The sequence below is a fragment of the Melanaphis sacchari genome, unplaced genomic scaffold, assembly GCF_002803265.2.
Source record: "Melanaphis sacchari strain LSU unplaced genomic scaffold, SCAv2.0 Contig1_pilon_pilon, whole genome shotgun sequence".
Taxonomy (NCBI): Eukaryota; Metazoa; Arthropoda; class Insecta; order Hemiptera; family Aphididae; genus Melanaphis; species Melanaphis sacchari.
In genome coordinates, this window is record NW_020270976.1 from 3,303,161 (window position 1) to 3,327,236 (window position 24,076).

General features: G+C 28.6%; 2 protein-coding genes across 2 annotated transcripts; one reads left to right on the forward strand and one right to left on the reverse strand.

Annotated features, from left to right (window-relative positions):
- The first annotated feature begins 1,886 nt into the window (after nucleotides 1–1,886).
- On the forward strand, nucleotides 1,887–10,275 carry LOC112593171 (vesicular inhibitory amino acid transporter). Its single transcript, XM_025337506.1, is given in 3 exon segments — nucleotides 1,887–2,559; nucleotides 2,562–2,692; nucleotides 8,580–10,275. Coding segments are annotated over 3 exon segments (1,587 nt in total). The 5' UTR covers nucleotides 1,887–2,288; the 3' UTR covers nucleotides 9,765–10,275.
- Nucleotides 10,276–12,856: 2,581 nt separating this feature from the next.
- On the reverse strand, nucleotides 12,857–15,044 carry LOC112593200 (nuclear inhibitor of protein phosphatase 1). Its single transcript, XM_025337544.1, has 7 exons — nucleotides 15,016–15,044; nucleotides 14,838–14,898; nucleotides 14,613–14,766; nucleotides 14,016–14,242; nucleotides 13,761–13,958; nucleotides 13,573–13,696; nucleotides 12,857–13,477 (listed from the first exon to the last, which is right to left on the reverse strand). Exons 1-7 carry the CDS (start codon nucleotides 15,042–15,044, stop codon nucleotides 13,242–13,244), a joined length of 1,029 nt encoding a protein of 342 aa, XP_025193329.1. The 3' UTR covers nucleotides 12,857–13,241.
- Nucleotides 15,045–24,076: the final 9,032 nt, after the last annotated feature.

The following is a 24,076-nucleotide window of genomic DNA, read 5'->3' on the forward strand; positions in this document are numbered from 1 at the left end:
TTTTATTGATTTTAATTTAATATTTTATTTGTTTATGATTATAATTCGACTCGTTTTTATTTTATTATTACATTTTTGTTTTGAAAAAAGATAATTTATTCTTTAAAATCATTATATTATGATAATATTACAATAATTGAATGTTTTGATTTATTAAACCCTACTACGTGGTAATTTGTGTGCTTTAATTAGGAAAGGATAGAACATTTCTACCACAGATTATGTAATCTGTACTTCTACTTTTTGTATATTTCTTTTGAGTACCTCTTGTAATTATTTTAATTAGAACTGGGGAACAGTACATTATTTACTTCAAAATTTTTAACACTTCTACTTTGAATTATATTTGTTATGTCTATTTTACGAAATTGTACTAAATAAGATCTTTAAATTAAATTCAAAAAAATATATTCTTTTAATTTTAATTTTTATAAATAAATAATATAATTTTAATAAAACATTCTATAAAGATTTTTAGTTCTTATACTTTTAATTAATGACTTTTTTATATAAATGTTGATAAAAAAATTTTAAATGGGTAAAAATGTTTGAAATTTAAAACAAGGTTTCTTTATAATTTGTTCATTTACCAATATAAAATATTAAAAATTTATGGTCACAGTAATTTTTTATAAGCATTTAAGTAGAAATTTTAACAACATTTTTTGCCGAAAAAAAATATCAACATATCATAATATTAATAGTAAATTTAATTCATTCATAGCTATTATGTCAAAAAACGTATGAAGTATACTTAGTGATATAGGCTGACAGATCGTCTCCACTCGGAATCGTTTTTAGTTTATAACGATGAATCATTGATTTAAAATTTAATAGATCCATTACAGACTACAGCTAATAACTCACTCGATACCTAATGTACCTACAACAGAACGGTATAAATATGCCAACCTTTTAAGTTTTGATGAGAGGTAAGCAAAAGTGTGCATATTGACATCACCTAACAAGTAACAGTTCCTTATCCTATAACTTGCTTATTTGATATTATAACATTAATTTGAACACTTTCGAAAAATTTTTTTTTTTTAAATATTCGAAAATGTTTTCAATTTTGATTTTGATACATAACCACTCACTACTCAATACTCATACGTAATAAACCATAAAGTATATGTTATTGTCACTCGGAGCACTCAATTTGTTATAATTTCAAACTTCAAGGAAATTCGTAAATGTTTTTTATCAAAAACGTAGATATATAAATAATTGTATAATATATTAATATTTAATATTTATATATACCTACTTGGATTTAATTTTAAGATTATTCTTGTTAAAGAATTATCGAGTATTTGTTTTTAAAATAGAAATCTTTGAAAAACTGAATAACTCCAAATTCAGAATCAATATAGTATACTTAATTATTATTTTATAATAATATATAATATATATTGTATAGGTACCTAAGTGAATATACCGCTAATAAGCGTGATACACGTTTTTCGCGTGAAGGGTACCTACCTATCTATAACTATAATATTATTGATGTTGTAGATCAGACCGATCCGGGCTCGGGCCCACCTCTACTGATACAGTGCATTTTGTCGCCAGAATGCGTTGCGCCTTGGTGGGTGGTGGTGAGTCGGAGATGGCGCGAAGAGATCGGTCGCCCGCTTTTCATCGATCCGCGCCGCCGCCCGGCTGCCAACCCCTTCCCGCGGCCAACCCGCGCTAGGTTTTCCAATCGTTTCCGCTCTGCGCCGCGAGGACACACGGCTCGTGTATTTTTATTTTCCCCCCCGTTAAGTTATATCCTACACCGTTTTCATCTTAATTTTGATTTTTCGGTTTTTCGTTTTTCACCAACGAGCGCGTCGCAGCACCGTCATCCCATTTCACCGGCCGATCAGGAAAAATATGCGTACAGTGACGACAGCGGTGGCGGCGACCACTATTACATCGGCATTGGAAACGCTGGCAGCGGCGGTGGCGTTGGCTGCAGTAATGACATCGTTTTAATAACAATAATACACACATAACCCACTCGGCTGTACATAATAATAATTATTTATCAACAATTTCCGTTGACAAATAAAATCGAATTTTCTCCTCTTATTGTCTCTCTTTCCGCTCTCGTCGACTCTTCGACTGCAGGCGCCGACGGCATCATAATATATAACTAATACACGCGCGAATTTTTGCACTGCATAATATTATTAGGGCCGTGCAGGCAACAGTGCGCGCAAGTGCAGCACGTATTATTGGTGCAGCGACTGCAGTCGTCGCGTACTGGTAGGTGGCCGCCACCGCAGCTGCAGCGGTTGTCGATGGCCAATTTCGGTCGGTTTACGCCGCGTCGAGCCGCCATGAACGTGGTGTGGGCCGCCGTCAAGGTGCGCCGAGGAGCCGTGCGTGGCCGATCATGAAACGCCGCGGCGACGGCGGCGGACGGCTCGTCGTCCGCCGGAACCGGCGCCGGACGGCGGGATGCCGAGCGGAACGGTTGCAGGGCGGCGGCAAACGGACACGAACTCGTTCCTACCACGTCGAACCCGGCCGGCGGCGTGGAGAAACGCGACGGCGGCGTGGACCACGGCGTCCCAAGAGGACGCCGCGCGAGCGAGCGACGACGGTCGTCGACGAGACCTCGTCGGGCGGCGGAGAGTTTGGCCGCGGCCGGCACAAGATCGACGAATGGCAAGCGGCGTGGAACGTCACCAACGCCATACAGGTATCTATATGTTACACCGAGACGTCAACGATGATTACGATTGGTGAATAATTGCTGCAGTTTAGGATCGTACTATAATATTGCGTGTACAATGTAGACCGCGAATAGGGGTTGCTGGCCGGGTCGTCTCCAAGTCCTGGAGATTGTAATAGACAGCGTTTTTGAGTACGATATAATAGTAATATTTTGAATTTTTTAATTAATTTTTATATTAGGTACATCATACAGTGCAGTGATCACGTTAAGTGGAAACACTCAATAATTGTATGTCGCTGGCTTCATATACTTCAATTATGTTTTTTTGGCTAACTTATAAACATTATTTATACATATTTTCAAATAATTAGACTATTTTTGTGACAGTTAATTTTTAAATGACATGACCTATTTTTGAACACAAATTATTATTTTTTGTACTTTTTAATGAATTTCAAAGGTTGAATTTATTTTCCAAGTTAAAGAATGACCTAGTTATAGCAATTTGATTTCATGTTATTTACCCGGGTATAACAGATTATAAAATACGTACCTAGTCAATAATAATTAATAGGAAATAATAGAAATAACTAATCCAATCTTGAAATACCTGTTTACCTATTGTGCTTATCTTTATTATAATTATCTCAATTAATTTATTATAATTTATAAACAATATCATACGGACATAGGTACTTAAGACGTTGAGAAGACGTAGTACCCGCGTGTGTTGTCTCCGTCTTACACACGTACGACATCGTAAATTTTCGTTCCCAGTTTCAATAGTGTGCTTTTAGTTTTGATGTTTAAGTGAATTGACGTATAATCAATATTATTATCAAACAAGGAAATGCTATCGGAGAAGATATTGAGGTGTAAATACTAGCTTGTTAGTAGAGAAATAAAATGTCATATGGAATAGTTCAAAATTTTTTTTAAAAAACTATAAAATGCACGTTTATTGTTCTGATTTAGTAAACATTTACGTGAAGGTGATAATGGTGAGCGTAGAATTACGTTCATTGCTTGATTAGAAACGTAGTTGATAGCTAATCCTTATGTTTTAAGTTATATTCTTTGGACAGACGAGTTTAAGTTTACAAATAATGGAGTTTTAAATAGACAGAATCATCGGTATTGGGATAACAAAAATCCTCATTGGATATTTGAGACCAAAAATCAAACTGTGTGAGGAATAATTAATGTATGGTGTATTGGTGTTGTTAAATAAATGGTAAGACGATGTAACGATTTCTCACTAAATGAACTTCTAAATATGTTAGGTGACCTTTCATTAGACATAAGAGTATTCCAACAAGACGGAGTTTCAGCCCACAATGTAAATATTGTTCACAAGTACCTCAATGAATATTTTCCAAATCGGTGGATAAGGACTTATGAAGCAGTTTAGTGGCCTCCAAAGTTACCAGATCTTACACTACTAGATTATTTTCTCTGCGGTCACTTGAAAACGGTAGTGTATGCCAATCCACCTATATGTCTTCTTGATTTTAAACATAAAATAATTGAAGCATATAAATAAATTACAGAAAAACAAATTATTTCAGCTATAAATCGAGAATTTTTAATTCGTGTTATATATTGTTCACAGCACCATGGTACACAGTTCGAATAATTAGTTTGATAAATAAAACTTTTACGAATAAAAAATTAAAGTTTGTATTTTTATTTTTATTATTGAGTATTTGTTATTATTGACTACGTATTTTATAATCTGTAAAACTCGTACAAATATCATAAAATCAAATTGTTATAACACGGCCAATTTTTAACTTAGAAAATAAACTCAACCACTAAAATTCATTAAAAAATAACAATTTGTGGTCAAAAATAGGTCATGCCATTAAAAAAAAAAGTTATTGTGCACATGTGCAAAATTAACTGTCACGAGAATAGTCTAATATTTGAAAATGTGTATATAATGTTTATAAATTAGCCAAAAAAGCAGAATTGAAATATATGAAGTCTGTACATAGTTATTGAATGTTTCCATTTATCGTAATCACACTGAAGGGATATATAAACAAAATATATTTATAATAAAAACGAGTGTTAGTCCCTAAAATCTGACACAAGATTTCATTTCGAAGTTAAGGCTTCAAGTTTTGATGTTGAAAATTCACCTTAATTTCTTCTATATATCTCGAATTGTTTTTCTTATAGAACATAAATTCTTAAAAAAAACAAACCATAGTTATTAAATCATTATAATTATATAGGGGTACGACCAGACCTCGAAATATGACGATCTAATAACGAAATAATGTGGTTTTTTTCTCGTCATTCGTCAATCATTTTTCGAGATAGCAAAATGGCTCGAAAAAATGTCAACGGGGTATATCTGTAGATTATAAAATATAAATTTAACTTGAAATTCCATTACTATTTATCAAAAATAATTCTTTCATATTAAACGATGATAAAACATAATTTAAATCAACGTATTGAGCTATTAACCTATTAAAGGGGCTATATGAACAATTTATTTAAAAATTCAATAGGTATAATTTGAAAGTACAGACTATTAGCACCAAGTTCTAAAAGTAAGAGAGAGGTACTATGATGATATGTAGTTATTTATCAAAAGCGTAAGAGAAAGTTTATTTGAAATTATATGCTGTAAAATCTATAGTCGAATAGGTATCAAAGTACTAAACATAAAGATTAAAGAAGCTTTTATGAAATTTTATATAGTGTATAGTAAATATTATAAAATTTTATAGTATATTCTTATTTCTTTTTTTATACTCGTATAAGCAATACGAATAAAAATATATTTGTTTTCTTTATATACCCTTATAAATGTTTTAGCTGTTATAATTTTTTTATTTTGGTATCTTTAATGTACAATATTATAATATAGTGATTAGTAATTATTTACTAATCATTTTAATTTCTCGTTTTTCTCTTAGAAGTTATGACTTATAAAATATTTAAATATGATATAAATTATAAATGGTTAAGACCGATAAAAACATTATTTTAGGTGAATCAACGAGCTACACCGTGACCAAATTTCATGATCAGTAATTAAGTGAGTTCGGATAATAAATAACATTAACATGCACTATGTAAATATAGTCAACACCTATTTTATCATTATATTATGCACTATTTTTCAACAAAGTTATAATCACAGTATATTTTTTAACCGCACTATTTTTTTTTTTTTTTTTTACTTTTGAGTTAAATAGCACGTGATTAATAATTATTATGTATTTTTGTAATATATAATTAAATGTATTCTTAATTATTCTTTTATTAAAACAGTATACTTGAAACACGCTGGTTACACACCTTCGTAAATATATATATTTGTTTATCAAATAAGTTTTCAAATGGCGTTGGTGGGTAAGTTGTGAATTTAATGATATTTTGAAACTGCTGTTAGCTAAATGTGTGACACGAAAAACAACATAGGAAGTGTAAAAATCGAATAAATCTTCTAAAACTTTTGTCTTTTGGCGTAAAACTTTATACGATAACGGTGTGGAAAATTTAATTTTGTTTTGGGAGACTTAGTGGGTTGACGATCAGTTTTTGAAAATATTAGTACGTTACTTATTGTGTATAAACTTTATAATTAGAGAATACAGTTGTTATTCTAATTTGATGTAACGTCAAAATACAAATTTAGATTTACAGTAAAACTTGTCCTGTGCGGAATTGCACGGGACCGATAAAAATTTCCGTTTTAAGTAGGTTTCCATATAACTAAATAAAAATAAAAGTTTCGTACTATAGAGTTACAATATTCTGCATGATTAAGATTTTAGCTTATAACATTTTCCGGCGAATAATGAAAATTAAAATGTTGAATACTAATAAATATCATAGACTATAGTAAATTTTAATTTTTAATAAATAATTACATAATATGTATTAATTATATATTTCAAAATAATGATAAATTTCAATTCCAAAATTTGAAGAACATAATTTAGTAGGTATTAATCAAATAATAATATAATAAAATATAGTAAGCAGATTAAAATATAATTAAAAATTCCAAAATTCGTATGAAGTTTTGTCCAGTTTTTTCTTTACAATTAACTGCAACTTTAATTTTTTCATTTAAACTTAAACAACCCTTTGAAGACATTGTGAAAACAAGTAGGACAAGACAAAAGACAGAAAAACTAGGACTATACGGCGTGACAATAATGAGCATTGATGATATAGATTCAAAATAAAATATAGTTATCTATCGGCACATATTAATATTGCTAACCTTAATAATAATTGTTTAATAACAAAATAAATGTGGGTATCCAAAATAATTTTGTTCGTTTTATGATATGTTTTTCCGTTTGTTAAAGGTATTTATGATTTACGGGACCAAAAAAAGCTTTCAGTTTTATGTTAAACAGGTTCCGTTTTATTAAAGATTTAATGTTTAATCCTATGTTAAATTATAGAAATCTGCCGGGACCTTAATAAATCTCGCACGGAACAGGATTCCGTCTTAACAATATCCGTATAAGGCAGGTTTTACTGTATAACATTTATAAACATTTATCAAAATGTTACACGATATATAAATAATAAGTTCTCGAGTGGTTCTATATTGTAACGTTACGGAATTTTTTTGTCTGCAAAATTAACTATACTTATACATCTATACAGTAAATGATGGCTCAAATTAAAGAAATGCACGAGGCATGGAACATATTTTGTGTTGCTGAAGTCGAAGGAACAAGAGAGATATAGAAAATGATTGAGAGAGGTCTGCTATAGGAAAATGTTGATCACGCTTTAGTATATCCAGTATTCATAAATTAATGATACGTAACTTAATTACTAAATCAAAACTGAAATTTGGGAAGGGGGGATTCAAATGGTAGGTAAAATTGTGGAAAAAATCAATGTACGTATATTACAAGGCGTATTTTAAAGGGATGTATTATTTTTAGTATGAGTATGGCCAAACCCAGAACAAATTTTCGAAGGAGGGGGTTTAAAAATCTTAATAATTGGTGTTATAAATGCTTTAAAGCAATTAAAAATGATATATATTTTAAGCTCCCGTAGATAAATTAATATGATTTAATAATAAGTATTTAAATACGCATAATACATAATAAAAAATAAAATTCAGTTTTATAGTACAAATTCTAAATTTCTACATTTTTCTTTAGAAAAACGGTTGATTACTTCATCAGGATCGACATGATTATTTTTATATTAGCTAAGTAATGCTAAACCGGAGTCTATCTTCAGCAGTAGCGTTTCGCAAATGATTCTTAATTTTTTTTAGAGAAGAAAATATCCTTTCGGGCGTTGCGATTGATACCGGCAAAGTAATCTAAACTGCATAATAAAAATGAAATGTTAGGGAATACAATTTTTGGCTACAGTTAGAATATGCTTCAAGTACTTCACTATATAATATACCTATTGCAATTGTTTGAGCTAAATGTTATATATTTATTAATATTATATAAATAATAAAATATTTTTTTTTTCACTGAAAACAATCGAATACGTACTTTTTGCACAATTATGCTAAAGAAACGTAGTACTGCATCACAATTTTTTGATTTTTAAACTCGTCGTCGTGCACTAGCTCGTACGCGGGACGGATTTGTATATTATTATAGCTCACGCGGTCTGCTATAAACCGTAAGCCGGGGGCTTTACGCGGAAAAGCTCGTAACTCTTACAATTTTATTATTCTATTATTTTCGAGCACTACAATAATACCTAGTGACGATAAATAATAATATTATTTTATGTACACCTATATAATAATAATAATAATAACAACACTGTGCACTGCTTGCGATTACTGACCATCACATAACATCGACGGCAGTCCGGCGACGGACCCGCCTAGCTGATCAGCTTAGATTTTTTTTTTCTAATAATATGTTGACGTTGACCCGCACAGGGAATGTTCGTGGTGTCCCTGCCGTTCGCCGTGCTGCGTGGCGGTTACTGGGCGATCGTGGCCATGGTCGGGATCGCGTACATATGCTGTTACACGGGCAAGATACTGGTGGAGTGCCTTTACGAACTCGACCTGAACACGGGCCAGCGGGTCCGGGTCCGGGACTCGTACGTGTCGATCGCCCGGGAGTGTTTCGGGCCGGTGTGGGGCGCCCGGGCCGTGAACGTGGCCCAGATGATCGAGCTGCTGATGACGTGCATACTGTACGTGGTGGCGTGCGGCGACCTGATGGAGGGCACGTTCCCGGACGGCGTGATCGACACGCGCAGCTGGATGATGATCACGGGCGTGCTGCTCATACCGCTCGGGTTCCTCAAGCACCTGCACCACGTGTCGCTGCTCAGCTTCTGGTGCACCATGTCGCACATACTCATCAACATCATCATACTGGGCTACTGCGTGCTGGAGCTGCCCGACTGGGGCTGGAGCAAGGTGAAGTGGACGATCGACGTGGAGAACTTCCCCATATCGTTGGGCATGATCGTGTTCAGTTACACGTCGCAGATATTCTTGCCCACGCTCGAGGGCAACCTGTCCGACCGGTCAAAGTTCGACTGGATGCTGGAGTGGAGCCACATCGCGGCCGCCATATTCAAGTCGCTGTTCGGTTACGTGTGCTTCCTGACGTTCCAGAACGACACGCAACAGGTGATCACCAACAACCTGCACTCGCCCGCGTTCAAGGGCCTGGTAAACGTGTTCCTGGTGGTCAAGGTGCTGCTGTCGTACCCGCTGCCGTACTACGCGGCGTGCGACATACTCGAGAAGTCCTTCTTCATCGGGCCGCCCGCCACGCCGTACCCGAGCATCTGGCACGTGGACGGCGAGCTCAAGGTCTGGGGCTTGGCGTTCCGCGTGGCCATCATCCTGTGCACCGTGTTCATGGCCATATCGATACCGCACTTCGCCATACTGATGGGCTTCATCGGCAGCTTCACCGGCACCATGCTGTCGTTCATATGGCCGTGTTACTTCCACCTCAAGCTTAAGGGCGACTCGCTCGAGTGGCGCACCATAATGTTCAACTGCTTCGTCATATTCCTCGGCTGCCTGTTCGGCGTCATCGGCGTCTACGACTCCGGCACGGCCATCATCAAAGCGTTCCAGATAGGGTTGCCGTTCTAATGGCGACCTAGTCGTCCGGCATTCGCGTCCCCGCCAGCGACCGACGCACTTCCGCTTCCTTCGCACGACCTATACCATTCGTCATGTTCCCATCGTCCTGTATACGGTATACATCGCCCACTATATCTTTATCCACCGCGCCCGCTTGATCCGATCTATTTATTATTATTATTATTATTATTATTGTTTTTATAAGTGCTGACGTCTACTACGAATCTTGCAGTTTTTTTAAACTGCGACGGGCACTATATTATATTTACAAATAATAGGAAAACAGTTACCCACTTCGTTGACTCCAAAAACCGCACACTTTTGATAAATAACAGGACAAAACCGCACACTTTTGGTAGGTTAAAACCGCACACATTTTAAAAATTGTCGTATCCAAAAAACCGCACAGTTAAGATTTTGACGACCCCAAAAAGGTCGATAAACAAAAAACGCGTATTATTATGTATAATTAATTATTTGTTCTCATTATTTTCATAGTTCATCAAAAAATATGTATGTATTTAAAAATTTTAAATATTAATTTAAAAAAAATGTCAACTTAAAAATGTATATATTCAATAATTTAAAATATTAATTAAAAAAAAAAAATGTATAGGTATTTAAAAAATTTAAAAAAATTTAAAACTTTCAAAGTTTGATTGGCTGAAACCGACTGCCGACGTTTTTAAAAAACTAAATACTTGATTATTGAATAGTACATATCTTATAATCTTATCTTTTCACTATTTTCACTAAAAATAGTGCGCGGTTTTAACCCTTATAAATGTACGGTAATTTGTTATACAATGACCGATAAACTGTGCGGTTTTTGGCTATCGACCTTTTTAGGGTTAACATCAAAAGTGTGCGGTTTTTGGATGCAACCACCTACTTGTAGTACCTACTTACCTAAATTTTAGGATGTCTTAGTTTTGTCTTTTTTCCCTTTACACGGGTGGTATCTAATACGTACCTATTTATGATTTATCGTTTCGATATTATGCGGTATCCGTTTTTAAATCAAATCTCGTTTACACTGTCCGTGCGTTGTGATCATTGTTATTATATTATACAACTAATTACATTCATTATTGTTGTTATTGCAGTTTATAATTAATCAATTCACTAACCCGTCGGGTGTGTGTATATATCTGAGACTTTAGCGATCGCCTATCCCCGTTATATTATTATATATACACTAATATTAATCCAGTGTCAAATACTACGTTTAGACGATATTATAATTATTATTGTATACTGGTAGGGATAGTAATAATTAGTTATGCGATTTTTACATTTTTTAAAAATTATAATGAAAATTAATAGGAATATTTGATTTTAATAACCTATATAATATAATATTAGTTATATGTATAAAAGCAATTTTTTGAAAACGATGGTTAGACCATTGTAGTTTGTGTCTTCCGATATATATGTATAATATATATAATATGTAATTGATATTGTGATAAACAACATTTGTCTTCCAGGGCTTGTAAGCTCATATTACCAAGCAATTTATCCTTGAAATTGAAATATTTTGATGACAAGAATGTTTGGTGGTTAAAATGTTAAATTATCGTTTTAATAATAAATGTAATGTTTATATTATATTAACTAAGTACAACCGTTTATATATCATTGATATTGTAACATTAAAATATTGTGCTATTTGTAGCAATTTATTGTCTTCCATTAAAAAAAAAACGATTCGAAATGTTGTTGATGTTTGGTTTTCAAATGGTTCTGACCGAATAATATTAATCCATTTGGATCCCAGACATCTTTATACTGCATATAAGAAACGTTTATATAATATATTAGCGCTTAATTGTTAAATAATGTCAATTGCAAGTCTTCCAAAAAAAAAAAAAAAAAAACCACCTATAGTAATAGTCAAAATAATTATATCCACGTTATCATTATATTACATTGTCATAATTTATAATTATATTAATATACTTATATTATTTGTAAACATTTACTTACATAATATAATATTTTGAAAAGTTATGGCATTACTATTATTATTATACAAAACTAAACAGTTTTTTTTTTTTTTTTATATATAAGAATAAGTAGGTAGTTTTAATTAAAACAATTGTTTTATATTATTCATATGTTTATAATAATTATTAATTATCGAAAAGAAAAATGTGAATTACATACACTTAAAAATATTGTTAGTAGCTTGTTTATCGAGAAATCGTTTCATCATATTATGATAATTTGTAATAATAATAATAATAATATATTCACTTTTAAATACCTACTTAAAGTATATTCAATTAATTTATTATACTCTTTGTTATGTTTAAGTATAAGTAAAAATTATATACAACACGAGCATTATTTTGTTTTATCTAAGACTGCTATTGTCTTCCATAATTTATACCATAACTATTGATTATTATTGTATACTCTTTCAGTATATTATTTAACAAAATACATTTAATCTTAAAAAGTGATGTTTTTATTTTTTTAATCAAACATTAACAGGTACTTTACTTACATTAATTATGCTGGCAGTTAGTATACACATATTTTATTATACAGTTTAGTTGAACACAATTATTTTAATCACAATAATATTTAGGGATAATTTTATTTCTGTAATTGTTTAGTTTAATATTACAGTTATAATGTTTGATACTAATGTACTTAAATCATAATATTATATTGATAAACATATAGAACATAAAACTCACAGTAAATAAGACAGTAATTTCAATATAAATAATTTTCTATTTTTTCTTCTCTATATACACATCTTCTAACAAAAATTTTTGAAATAATAATTTTTATGAAACTATAAAATAACAGTTTCTAATGGAAATTAGAGTTGTACTATTTAACTAAGTTGCTTATTTGTTATAAGGTTTTTTTTCTTTTGTATATTAATAATATGTTACATATTTACTCAAAACTTTTATATTATTTATTTACTTAATTATTTCAATTTTAATAAAAAAGTAATTAATTTTATGATTTATAATAGGAATTTGTTTCAGATTGGTGTGTATGATTAATCATATTTAAAAGCTCTTATTCGTTATACTATACCATTAAATATTTAATGTAATGTATTAAAGATTTAATGGATAAAAATTAAACTTTTACAGCATTGACCTAATTATAAAGTAGTTTTATGTTCTTTTATTGTATACTAAAATCTTATTGGATAACTAATTTGCTGTACATAGAATTATCAACAGAAAAAAAAAAGACTAACAATTAGACCATACAATTGTGTAGTTATTATGAATTATAAATAACACAACAAAATTCACATTACAGTAATACAACATTACATATTTTATTAATTTTAAACACATACTTATACAGAGATAAGTTGCTAATATCCAGTAAAATAGTAATCCAAATTATTTTCACAGAAGTAAATATTTTAAGAAAAGTCATTGGTAGATAATTAAAAAATATTTAATTTCCAAACTGTAGATTGAAAATGAATGAGTTTTAAATACTTTAAACAAGCAATGCTGGTGCATTTTTTTTCCCAGGCCACGCTTCTTTTGCATATTTTTTCTTTTTAGGCTCAGTTGAAACGGGTTCAACTTTTTCAGACACAACTGGATTGGGAGTTGCTATTTCTTCTATACTAGGGTTAATATCAACATCTGGTGCAGGGTTTGGTAAATTCATACCAAGACGATTGCCAATGGAGGATAAAAAACTATGTTGCTTATTGTCACCATCAGGACCTAGTAAGTAAGGTTTTATAAAACAAATTATAATTAAGTTGTTATGATAAATATCTCATTAAATTTAATTTAAGAAAAAATAGATTAATTCTAACCAGGAATATCACTATAAAGTGAATTGTGTAAATGTGCACCAGGAATCATATTTTTCATGTAGTTTTTATTTTGGCCATTAGCACTATTTTGGTCAACCGCAAAACCCATTCCATCTTTGAATTTCTATAAAATATAAAAAATATAAATGTGTGTATGGTAACATTAAAATATTTAATAAAATGTTTACTTTATTAGGTATGACAGTAGTCCTTATTAGGTTTCTGAAACGACCAACTGATGGATCAATATCTTCTGGATTGATTATCTGCTCATCTTCATTAAAATGAACTCCTCTTGTACGTTTTCGTTTTGTTTTTAATGCATCATCTGATATACCAAGCATCGATATGCGTCGATTTTGAGCCGTATTAAATTCGGTTAAATTCTGTAATACAAATGTTAAGATACTCATGGAATTAAAATTAAAATTTTATAAACATACATCAAGCTCAAGATCAGTTTCTGGCAGTCCTAATAAACTAGATGCATGATCAGATTCTCTCTCTAACTGGTCCATAATCGGACGAGGCCCAAAAGCTGATGTAGACTGGGGACGTTCCCGTATTATGTATGTTCGAGTAGATGCACCAAAATGGAATTGACTATTTATTGGTAATTGAGTGGGCTTATTAGCTTCGATTCTAATGCTTCCAATGTATGTACCATGAGCTAAATTAAATTGAAAATAAATAATGTAAATGATGATTAAGATTTATATTAACTGGCTGTCATTCAATAAGTATTCTTAATAGTTATTTTGAATATTTTTACATTGTGGCTTGGGCATACACATTTTGGGAAATATAGTAGATAAGTATACATGATAAATTTTTAATTAATTACATTTATGATCTTTAAAAACTATTAAAATAAATAAATTAAAACTTGAGTTGCATCAATTTGATAAGTAAACTATTTATTTATTTAATTGATTTTTCGAACATGTTAACTATAAAATAAATCTATATTTAAACGAAAGTAGAATAATAAAAATATTAATAACATATTGAATGACAATGCCATCGTAATTCCAACTTACTAGATCCAAGATCAACTAAAAACGCTCTATTTAAATGTTTGTGATAGACAAATGCAGCATGAACTCTTGAGCATGATTGATGATCAATACAAAAGTCACTCATTTGTGCATTGCGTCCAAATAAGTAACACTTTTTCTGGTCCAACATTAATTTCTGAACAAAGTGTCAATATTTTAATAAAGTTTTAATCAATCGTATTATGTTATAAACACAATTAAACTTACTTGAATTAATTTATCTCCTTTTAATACATCCAAGTGTAAACCCACGGGAGGTTTACCGGCCCTTAAAATAAATAAATAAATTACATTTCATATTTATCCACGTAATGGAACAATTAAATACTATTATAATTGTTATCCATTCTTAAAGATAAAAGTTGTGTGTATAAACAATCCTCACCAATTTGGAACATCATAATGATTGGCCATTATAAGTTATTATAAATAATTTTATATTTCGAGTAAAACGAACATGATTACATGACAGATTATCGGGAATAAGTCTAAAATAAAATCTAAATATTTGTCATGTGTATAATAATTGTAAGTGAAATTAAAATGTAAAAATGCTATAAAACCATGATAATTTATCGTACACAAATTTTATTATACTTAATGAAAACTAAGTAATTATGATCAAGATCAACTAATAAACTAAATAAACTAACGCAGTTGTATTCCGAAGCCGATCGCTTTTTCTTATCAATTAGGTATCTTATCACGGGTGTAAGGTATAAACAATTTATAAAATATAGTTATGACCGTGGTAAATACCATAATATAACAATTTACCCGCGTATAAGTATTGAACCAGAAAGTAATTTTTTAAACGTAATAACGAGGAAGTAACAACATAGGTAGCTTAACGATTATTTAAAAAAAAAAAAATTAAAAATGATGATATGGTATATTTTATTAAATAATTTATAACTTCTGCCGATCTGATCAAAAACCAATTAAATGAAATAAACGAATAGCATTTGATGTATTTTTAAATTGTTTTGGTATAGATACTTCACAAATCATTTTTTTACAAGCGGATTTATCAGATTCGTCGTAATTTGTATTTAATATTATTACCTACTTATTTGATATTTTATAATAATTTATAGATAACTGTTAAAAACATTTAGTTGTCATACATTTTTTTTTTTTTTGATTTAAACGAACAAAAATAACCAATAGATATATTTGTTTGATCGAAAGGACGTAAAAGTAAAACATATATGTTTCTATGATTTATTAAAATGTACATATATATTATTGGATTTATTTTGATATTCTTAATTGGTTTTATATTATCCTGTGAATAACTTTTTCGGACAAAACACACGTGTTCCTGCTAAACTATAGTTTTAATAGTGTTATATTTATCGATAGGAAACCTGGTCTGGTCAGGAATTTATATCAGAAATCTTTTTTTCTCGGCAATTATATCCTAACAAAAAATAAAAAACTCACTGTGCAAAGATTCGATATTTCAACGCATGTGCAGAGGCTTTAGCCGAGCTCAGCTTAGAATCATATTTATCGTAAGTCGTGATTTATTATTATTTTTAAATTTAGCATAAAAATACACACCACAACTGCGCTAACTTTCATCGAAAATTTTCCGAACCTATAAGTACGTATATGTATTAGTTGGACAATATGGTTGATTTCCTGTGACTAATTGTTGAACTTTCAACCGATTATTTTAATTATTTACAACTTTATTAAAATTTATTTCTGAAAACCTATTATTATTATTATTATTTATATAGTTTATTTGTTTATTATTAATTTCATTATTGGAAAATTTGTGAAAAATTGAAATTAAAATTTTTTTATGAAACTATAAATTGTTGCGCTATTAATTGACCACTATCTATTGATAATATACCGGATTTGTGGGGTAGCATTATATTTATATCGATTACCTCTTCATTTTTCAATAGACTTTTATAAATATATTTAATATTATTGATAGCTAATTTAAAGACATATGCCTATTCATTGAGTTTGAAAAAGTTTATTCTACGAATAAATTAACAAATTACCATAAAAATTGACCTAAGATAGTTTATAAAATAATTTATATAATTTATATAATTTTTTATTGCAATTTAATTGTTTTTTTTTTTTTTTACACTGATATTAATTAAAAGTTAAATTTAATGAAATGGGATTTAGATAGGTATTTGAGAAGATTATTTCAATGACAATCATAATTGTTATAGTTAATTATTAAATTTAAATTAACAAATTCTGTGGTGTCAATGTCAATTCATGATCAGGGTGCAGTTTATTTTGAATTTAAATTATAAAAATGTCTTAAATTATATTTTGAAGCTTGAGACAATGAGATCAAAAGTTGTTAATTTAAAATAATCATGTGCGTTGAAAAGAAAAATATGGCATTAAAAAAATAATTTGGAAATGTACTGATTACAAGCAGTTCAATTGTTGTAGTTGCGTTCACACACAAGGCGCATTGTAATTAAACATAATATTGAGCATAACTGTATATCTGAAATATCTAAATTAAAATGTATAGAATACGAAGGATAATACGATGATACGAAGGAAATGGCAAAAACATTTCAATTAAATACTTATGCTGTCATTGGTTCAATTACATTAAAAGTAAATTCATAATAATTTTATTTAATCTAATTTACACAATACAACACAATTATACTCTATATTCTAGTACGCAATTGAGTATACATCTTCTATATTATTATAATTATTTTATATTCAGGTTGATGTCACAGTTACAGGCGCATTACTTCCTATAAATTAATTAAAGATAAGTGAGAACAGTACAATGAACAAGATAAATTGAAAGTTCTCCTCCTCAAAATATTACGACATTAAAAGATCTCACAATTCTAGATGAGTATAAAAATACTATGAATGGTGAACTATTTTTATTAGATAACAGTTTTTTTTAAAAAAAGTTGAAAAAAATGAATATGAATATTTTTAACTGTAAAAAATTAAAATTTATTATTAGAAAGTGTACACTGGCTGATTGACGGGATATTTTTCTGTGGCCTCAGTATTTTCATCCAATTATTCACAATTCACTACAGTTTATTATACATTTAATACATGTTAGGTAGGTGTTTCGAGCGTTTGACGATAAATGATTAACTTTCTACATCTATTAGTTCTATTGTCATTATTGTTGTAAAGTTTTTAGATGATAACCTTAGTTGTATATAATATATTGTACGAAAATATTGTAACGACATTAAATTATTAATATGCAATCAGTAGTATCTTTTAATACCTATTCGATAAATATTAATTATTTTGTTAAATCCCAGCTGGAGTCGGCAGTCATCAATCCTTATCTGCTGATTGCTCGGTGTTCACCATTACTCGTCACTTCGTCAGTCGTCAGTCGTCAGCATACAACCAACACGTGCTGTAAATAAACTAAATAATTGAATTTAGAATATTTTTACCGGTCATTACTCGTTGAAATATCGTCATCGCCGCCTGTCGGTTATTCAACTATAATATTTCGATAATTACGAACAACGGATAAGTATTATACATTTGGTAAGTAGCGATTATTTTAAACGGTTATTTTGTTATGCACTATTATAATAATACTGGTTAATAAAATTGTACTGAATTAATAATACTTATAAGTTATAATTTACGAGAGTATGAAAACATTTAGAACGTAGACAAAACTATTAATATTTCTTAAATTATATGCAACATGGTCCATGGATAGTCATCGCTTACACTCTGTAATATTAATATATTTTTTTAACCTAATACAATTTTTAAGTTTTAATTATTTATTTTTTATTGTTTATTTTAACGAATTTTATAACGTATCATATGCTATTTATATTTTGATCTACTTTTGTTCATAAAAATCCGTACTAAGAAAATTACATTAAATATAGCGACAAAGCGTAAATTAATAAATAAAAAGCATTAAAATTACTGATTTAGTTTTACATTTTTACATAACAATTATTAGTCAATGGGATCGGGTTTGAAGGCAATACAATTAATAAAAAAGCATTTAAAATGTGAAAAAACGTAAAAAAGACATTTAATTTATATAAAAAAGCAATTCAAAAATATACTACAAAATTTAATATACTAACTAGTTGGTATTAAAAAAAAATTCACTACCATGTATTTAGATAAGCTATTATCAGTAAAACTTTGACGGTTTGGGCTCAAAATATTTTTTGTACATAAAAAATGATCTTTCTACGTCCACCGAAGTTATTGGGGCGTATTGTATACATAAATAATTATCTAAATTAAGAATATTACTTATTAAATTGTCATCACATGTTATTTCTCCATTATAATTGTTAACCTATTTTAAATAATTTTAAACATAACATTGACAATGTATTGTCTTTACAGTTTATCGATTTGTATCGTAGGAAAAAAAGCAAAAATACATTTATAAGTAAAAAAAAGGCAAAAGAAAAAATACACCCACTGTCTTAGATATTAAACGAAACACATTTTTATATAAAAATTATTTTTTTTTATTATAATTATTAAAAAAAAGGCCTTCAAATCCGAACCCTACTAGTCAATGTCATCTTTTAATATTTAAATTTATTTTGCTTTCAAACACAGTACTTGAATATCGTTTAATTGTTTTGATTTAGAAATCAAGTAATTATGTCCGAAACATTTAAGAAAAAATATAGTGGAGATCAAAATTGTAAGAATAAAAAAAAGAAATAGAGTTAAAAACGAGAAGTTAGCAAACACTTTTGAAAAGCGGTTTTCAACATTTACAACAGTGTCTCCCAGCTCATCATTAAAAAAATGGTGATTCTGTGAAAATCCTTAACGGTTTTGATAACGCAATAACAATTGACGAGTCTCTAGAGAGTCCCCTTTAAAAAAATGACAAGTTAAATAATTCAGAAACGTCGAATGATACAATCATGTAAATAAAACTTAACTAGATTATTTATAATTATCGAGATTAAGTGTGTCACCTGATAAAAATAAATCAAATATCACGGAACCATCCAGTAATTATTTAAGATTAACTATAAGCCAGAAAAGACTTTCAAATTTGGATATTTTATCTATAAAAAATTAAAATGCTGAAAAAATCGACTTTGAAGATGTCATCCACAAATTTGCGGTAATTAAATAGAGAAAAGTCCTTTCATGAAATTAAAAAATGCTTGTTTTTTACACAATTCTCTTTCATTTAAAACTATTTCATTTTTTTTTTTTTTTGTGCCAATAAAAATTTATTTTAAAATAAATATTCGTAAATATATGCTTCTCTAATGAAAATAAATCATAGTTTGAAATTTTCAAAGGTTAGGTTAGGTGACAATTTTTTTGATGAAAGGGAGAGGCACGTTTATACTTAAACTTGCCCTGAGCGTCAGAAGAGCTTACAGCTCTGGCGCACGTCTATGTCACTGAATTACCCTTTTTTGTCGGTTACCTACCTATTTGTTTTTAATTCCTAGTTCACACACATACACTTATTTATACATCAACATCACCACACACCGTTCTCATACATACCAAAGCGTATCAGTCAGTCGGTGCGTAGTGGTGTGCATTAAGGTATTTTGGTGACCGCGCTTAGGGTCTATTATTGTTCGTACCCGGATTACATGTATAATATAAGATTAATACCAAAAAATTACTTCCTATATTATAAAGTCGTTAACTACTTTAACTATTTATTTATTTATATTAGACTATTACTTTTAAACATAAAATACAATAGGACATACATATGTGATTTTAACGCTATGGTAAAATCTTGCGGACGATCATAGAATACTGGATATGTGCACATGTTGAATTATAACGATGTGTTTATTTAAGTAGAAATTTAACTGAATTTTTTTCAGTAATGTACGTAAAAAGTACTTGTACGTAAGATCACTTTGAAGTACTGGAGAAAGTGTTTCCTTGAACATTTAGCGATGTAGGTTCATCTGATTCATTACAATATGTATGCGGGTTTGAGCCTTGCCTGGGTTTTATCTGTCGGCATTCAACTGTATACACACGTCAGTTTGCAGAACAAACTTTTCTTTTGCAAGAGGCCAGTTGTGCATATAATACAAGTGTAAAGAGCACACTCAACGCGCGAGATGACGGATGTTTCGAATTGTAGCAATTTTGAGTATACACTATACATATACTTTAAACCGTCTCTTAAGTATAAACGTTGCGAGTTCATATTTTTATATGGCTACCAATTGTAATGTCATCGAATATGTATGTACAAGTATAAAAAACTGCTTTTGTATGATGTACAGCATACTTACATTTATGTCATATTTATATCTACTAGTAGACATTAAATTATTACTGTGGAAATTTTGGAAAATCAAATAAACTTTTGGTGAAAATTTTGAAAGAATACTTATTTATATTTTTAAATAATAAAAACTGCAATTTTGATAGGATTTTGTGAGGTATTCATCGGGCATAAAAAATATGTTTATTTTTAAATATTAGAACAACAATTTTGTTATTGTATGATTGTAAATATTTCTTTAACTATTATCCCATAATTTTGTTAGTATTTTAAATAAATTGTTCATGAGACGAATAAATGAATTTAATTTTTTTTTATTGTTTTATATTAGTTATTATTTATTACAGAAGTATAAAAAATATTATACTTAAAATATAAAATATATTATTATTAAAATATTTTTTTTTAAATAATTGTTGATACGTATGATTTACTTATAATATCATTTTAAAAGTGACTAAAATGAAAAAAAATAATAAATATTTTTCATGCTAAAGTTAATAATGAGATTAAGACAAAAAAATGAAAGAACACAATTTATAGAATAAACTTACATGATTAGAAGTTTTTGTATACGTTTTGTAATTAATAATCAATAAAAAGTAGACGAATATTAATTAAAAATGAAAAATGAATAGTTATACAATGTTGCCAGGTTAGTATTTCAGTTTGTTTATTTTTAATGATAACTACATCGCATGATTCGCATGTGCAAAAAAAAATGGTACCTATGCATACCTAATTATATACAATTATACGATTTATTATTATTATTCATGATATTATGTAATAATTATTAGGTATGCTGAGAAATCAGTATATATTTTTTGAATGTAAAATAGCCTAATAAATGTCATGTCGAGTGTTACTGCTATTCATTTCACGCTTTTCACAGTCAACAGTCAACATGTATAATCCAGCACATATGCTTATTGTAACTATTATTAAAGATTGTATATTTTTTAATAAATGTTAAAACAAAAAATAAAAAAAAAAAAAAATAAATATTTTTTGAAATTTATTTGAAGCATTTTGTCTATCCATTGGTTTGGTGACATATTTTAACTTAACAATATATAATATATATATATATATACACGAATAGAATTCTTGATATGACTTGAAATCAATATTCCTTATCTTTTCCTTTTTTTTTAACTCTTTCATATTATTATATGTAAATGCTGAACAAATAAATGCTACATTTTCTTTTGTCTTTAAAATAAACAACAAGATATAGTTATTTGTTAACGTTTGAATACTGACAATATTTTATAATTTAAAATTTTCATAGTTTTATATCATTACTTATATTATTGTATTAAATACGTTCAGTGTAATATATAGGTATATCATGAAATTTATAACATAATAGGATATGGTGTAGGGATTTAATCTAATATCAATGTAGAGAAAAAATATTCATACAAATATAAAAATTGATTTCAGTATAGGTAAGAATGCTTCTAATGGGATGTTTCTCCTCAAATACATTTTTTCTTTGTTAATTTTATGTTATTATAAATTCTTATTTTAAATATTCACAGAATGTGTTAAAAAAAAAATAAAAAATAAAATATAAACAAAATATTGTCTTAATTCTTGTGTTGCTATAATTTATTTTTATAATTGAATTATTTTGTGTTGCATGATTACTCATGCATTTTATCTTGTGGTGAATTTATATGATTCTACACCCTAGTGACTATTAGTATAATACGATGAAACAATAATAAATCACGATATTATATTATCATTTATACATAAATTATGTGCACGGAAACAAATTATGTTATATATATTATGGAAGCCACCAATGTAAAGACCTTATAGTTATACTTACGCCATAAATTTTACTTCTGTTATATGATAGATTTATTACTAAATATGATATAGAATATATTTATTCTAATCGTTAGTCTAATATAATATATTGAAATCTACTGTATCGACTATATCGATTTTGCAACGCGTGATTTAGTATATAATTAAAAGATGTTTGAAGACATATTATAATATTAATATAATTTAATAACATTTTTATAATTGAAAATGAAAAAAAAGATTAAAATAATTTAGATATAACTAGTCAATAGTCATCTAGGTTGGAGAAAAATATTCAGCAATCATGATATTATAAATAATTGTTTTACTTAAACTAATGAAATTAAGGTAAGTATAATTATAATATTATTTAAAATTATTTATAGACATAAATCTGCAGGGTTATCTTTATTATATTACAATAATAAAATAAATAACGATATTATTTGAATTTGTAATTTGGTTTTATATTCATATTAAAGCTTATATAATATTTAAGTTAATATTTTATGTAAATATTTAACGTAAAGTGATTTCCTATATTTATTTTATGAATTTTCAACTAAAGAATAGTTTACTAATATTCGTGATTTTTACGAATTTTGTAAAAATTTTATCTTTAAACACTTACAAAAAAAAAAATATTGTTAAGATTTTTAATATTTCTTAATTGAAAAATTAACAACTCATAACTCATAAGAAGTTTTATAATTGATTTTCAAGCATTTCTACCCAGAAAATAACTTTTTATTAACATTATTAAAAAAATTTGAAAATGTCTTATGTTTATAAATAGCTTGAAAATAGTTAAAATATTTTGAAAATTTTATCGTAAATAAAAATGTTAATATAAACATTTAGTGTCAATTTTAAATATCTTTCGTTACTCGTTTTCCAGTTACATCAAAAAATAATAATGATTTTGTAGAAAATTGGATTTAAGTAAAATTTCTCGTTTTTTGAAACATTTAATTGACAACTTATCGTGTACTCATTCACACAAAAAATACTCACCATTGTAAAATAAATGTATTCATTTCTACGCTCAAAATCCTAAATATAATAGGTTAATTAGAATTTCATAATTATAAAGTTCCAAAAATTAACATTTTTGCCAAATATTTAATTCGTTAAGTTTCTTTGTAAAACATTCAACTTAAATGGAAAATGAAATAAATAAATTTTCATACGATATTTAATATTTATACATAATAAGTAAATAGTTATTTCTAATATTACCAATTGTATAACAATAACTTATAGTGATTGTTCTAATAGTTTTCATATCTAATGTTTTGTGTAAACTTAACGTATTTAATAATATAAATAAATCTATTTAGTTGTGGGCTTAACA

Bases quoted from the DNA above. Each gene is read 5' to 3' on its own strand.
- LOC112593200 (XM_025337544.1), bottom strand. From the start codon at position 15,044: ATGGCCAATCATTATGATGTTCCAAATTG. The intron at 13,959-14,015 runs GTATGTTTATAA...TTTGTATTACAG, and splicing joins AAACTGATCTTGAGCTTGAT to AATTTAACCGAATTTAATAC. The intron at 13,697-13,760 runs GTAAACATTTTA...TATATTTTATAG, and splicing joins CTACTGTCATACCTAATAAA to AAATTCAAAGATGGAATGGG.